Raw genomic sequence first — 2888 nt, forward strand, 5'->3', positions numbered from 1 at the left:
AAAAGAAAGAAAAGTAACTTGCACACAAACTTCATGCAGAGTACTTCTCATTATTCATATTTTTTCCAACCAAGTCAGAAACAATGTAACAATGAAGGTGCAGAGATTTACAAACTTAAGTTTTAAAGCTACACAAGAAGTGAAAAGAAGATATTCCAAATACTTTTCAAGATAAGAAGCATCTCAAAAAATATTTCTCTAAGACTTTAACATAAAATTGACCAATATATTAGTATGCGTTCAGTTCAACTAAGTACTACAGTTCTGTAAGATAAAATATAACGGGAGTCAGTCAGGTTCTCTTAGCACTAACCTTATTAGCTATAAAAATACAAAAGATGATTTGTTGAGATTCTTTAGGCCTGATCATAATTTAAATAACAATCAACATAGACACAGCTTTTAGCATAATTTTCAGAATTATTGCCATGCCTAACCTACAATATATTGTCAACAAAGGATTTGATATGTAAATTGTAAAGCATATTATTAAGCAGTGATGTTAAAAAGTAGCCACAAGGCAGAATATTACAAACAGTCCATTACAGCATTCCATCCAGGATGCTTGTTCTCAGTGCATCATGACATCTTAAAAATTGAAGGGGAAAGAAGTCAAGTGTATCACATGAAAAAAAATATTTGTAGGTATAATCCTATACTAAAAGGGTTTGCTTTGACCCATATACATCTTATGGGGTTGCTCAAATAAAAAGTACTGAGCAGAGACATTACCAAATTAAATACATAATATACCCTATTTGCATCACCAACACCAGTGTCAGTGCTGTAAAAGTAAAGACATACAAACAACTATCCCCTAGTCAAAAGTAATAATGATAAAAATAAAAAAAATTGTAAGCAGTAAAAAATGGAAGTACGGATTCTTTTTTAACAAGCAGCTACACATCACTGGAAGACTATTAAGTACCATTTAAAATACATTGCACTATAATTTTAAAGACATCATTACAAAAAGAAAAAGTAAAATGTCTAATAGGTTGCGGTAGTCTTATCTATATGCTAAGTCCTTTAATAAGCGTTAAAAGGTGCAAATTCAATTTACTAAATTAACAATGTCTAAGACTAGAAATCGGATTCCTACTGCATTAACAGCAAAGAAACAGTCAAGAAAATAAATATCAACACCCTGTGCACTACAAACATTTGCGAGCTTCTCAATTAAAACTATACAATTCACAGAAGACATTAGTTAGTTATTACTATTTAAGTGGAAGAAATTTCACCTAAAAGATTCACAGACTTTTGTGTGAAATTATTAGTTTTACAAGGTTGGTATATTATGAGAGAAAAGTTCGAACAGTTGCTTTAATTGCTTGACGACATATTGGACAGTCACTGAGAGATGGGGCACAGTTGACACATGTTACTAAATGACCGCAAGGAAGAAACACAACGCAGGCTTCTGAGTCCATGCAGATCTTGCACTGTCTGGCTTCTTTTAATCGCCTATTTTCTTCCTCTAGAGAAACTGAAAGAAAATTTTTTTAATTACGTCAACAGAAATAGGGTAACAAGCAACAGCGAATCAAATCAATGATCAGTAATACTGTGTATATGTACCTTTCTTCTCAAGACATAACAAATCCTCTTCCATGGATGGAAGAAGAGGTAAGCTTTGCCTGCATGAGCCATTCTTATCGGAGGATTTAGAGTTTGTAGCTTCAGGCAAACTTGGCATGGATTGAGACATAGGAGTGCCAGCAGCACCAGGTGATCTGTAAAAGAGACCAAATTTCAAAATTTATTTATAAACAATGAGTTTAAATAAGGCTGACATGTCAGCGCGAGATGGAAAATTATGTTTATTTCAGTATATATTACCCTTGTAAGGATGAAGTCTGATCATTACTAGTTGAAGGATTTTCTACTTCATGAGAAGCTGCTTCAATTGCATCTTCCCTTTGACGCTGTTGCTGTTGGCCATTTGGTTCCTGCTCCTGTTCTTCATCAGTTTCTTCTTCTGTTTCCCACTGATCCTCAGTATCCAAATCATTCTGACCACTTTGACGCCAATTGGTTGAACGGTGAGAGCTAGGTACATCCACCCTAAAAATTATTGTAAAAGTTGACATATGTACTTTTTTGCTTAAGTTTGGAAAGAAAATAAAAGTTACTTAGGTAACAAAAGGAAAACAAGAACCTACCTTAAGTCTTGATCAGCAAATTCCTCATGCTGAACATCAAGAGCAGCTTCAATCAGGGCATCAGCAGATGAAAACGGCAAACCAGTTTGTTCCAATTTTTGACGCAAGGCTGTTTTGATACGAGAAATGTCAAGCCCAGTCCCTAAGGCAGCCTGAAAAGATTTTATAGTTCAGAAAGAATCTTTCAAACAGTCAACATTGTAGCAAATTTTTAGAAGGATAAGAATTTACCACAACTGAATCAGATCCCATCAATGCCTGTATATCTCGATCTGTAATTGTGTGCTTCTGGCTTGGAGGCCTGCGAAGAGGCGAAGATGGAAGACTTGAATCTAGCATCTGAAAGGCATAAGAAAAATTTTGGAACATATTAACTACCAACATATCATAATGGAGGAGACTGGAAACTAGTAATTATTTCTTCATTTATTACTGTATTCAATGCTGTTTGTTGAACTATTGCTTGCTTCACAAACTGTTCTCCCTTAACTAGGGTAACATAGCCGCATGTGTTAAACCACCGAGCATGTTCCATCCAGGGATCATCTGAGGGATCCCAGAGCCTTAAACCTCCATCACAGTGAAAACATCTAACTAGATCGCCTCTTCCTAAGACAAATTAGCATTGTATTAGGGTTGGTACACTTGAACAATGGGATTAAAAGGCTTCTTCAAAACAGTATGATTTTTACCTGTGTAATAAAATCCAGCGGCAGCTAAGTC

At 35.1% G+C, this 2888-nt stretch overlaps 1 protein-coding gene across 1 annotated transcript in view; it reads right to left on the reverse strand.

Annotated features, from left to right (window-relative positions):
* Positions 1–869: 869 nt before the first annotated feature.
* Positions 870–2888, reverse strand: part of LOC113211278 (death-associated inhibitor of apoptosis 2) — a 10048-nt gene continuing 8029 nt past the window's right edge. Inside the window, exons 6-11 of the mRNA XM_026429602.2 lie at positions 2599–2774; positions 2397–2504; positions 2166–2317; positions 1843–2067; positions 1582–1736; positions 870–1489 (exon numbers count right to left, since the gene is read on the reverse strand). Of these exons, the coding sequence (XP_026285387.1) occupies positions 1299–1489; positions 1582–1736; positions 1843–2067; positions 2166–2317; positions 2397–2504; positions 2599–2774 (1007 nt within the window). The 3' untranslated portion in view covers positions 870–1298. The remainder of the gene's footprint in view (positions 1490–1581; positions 1737–1842; positions 2068–2165; positions 2318–2396; positions 2505–2598; positions 2775–2888) is intronic.

Source organism: Frankliniella occidentalis, unplaced genomic scaffold, assembly GCF_000697945.3.
Source record: "Frankliniella occidentalis isolate FOCC.00 unplaced genomic scaffold, Focc_3.1 Scaffold20, whole genome shotgun sequence".
Taxonomy (NCBI): Eukaryota; Metazoa; Arthropoda; class Insecta; order Thysanoptera; family Thripidae; genus Frankliniella; species Frankliniella occidentalis.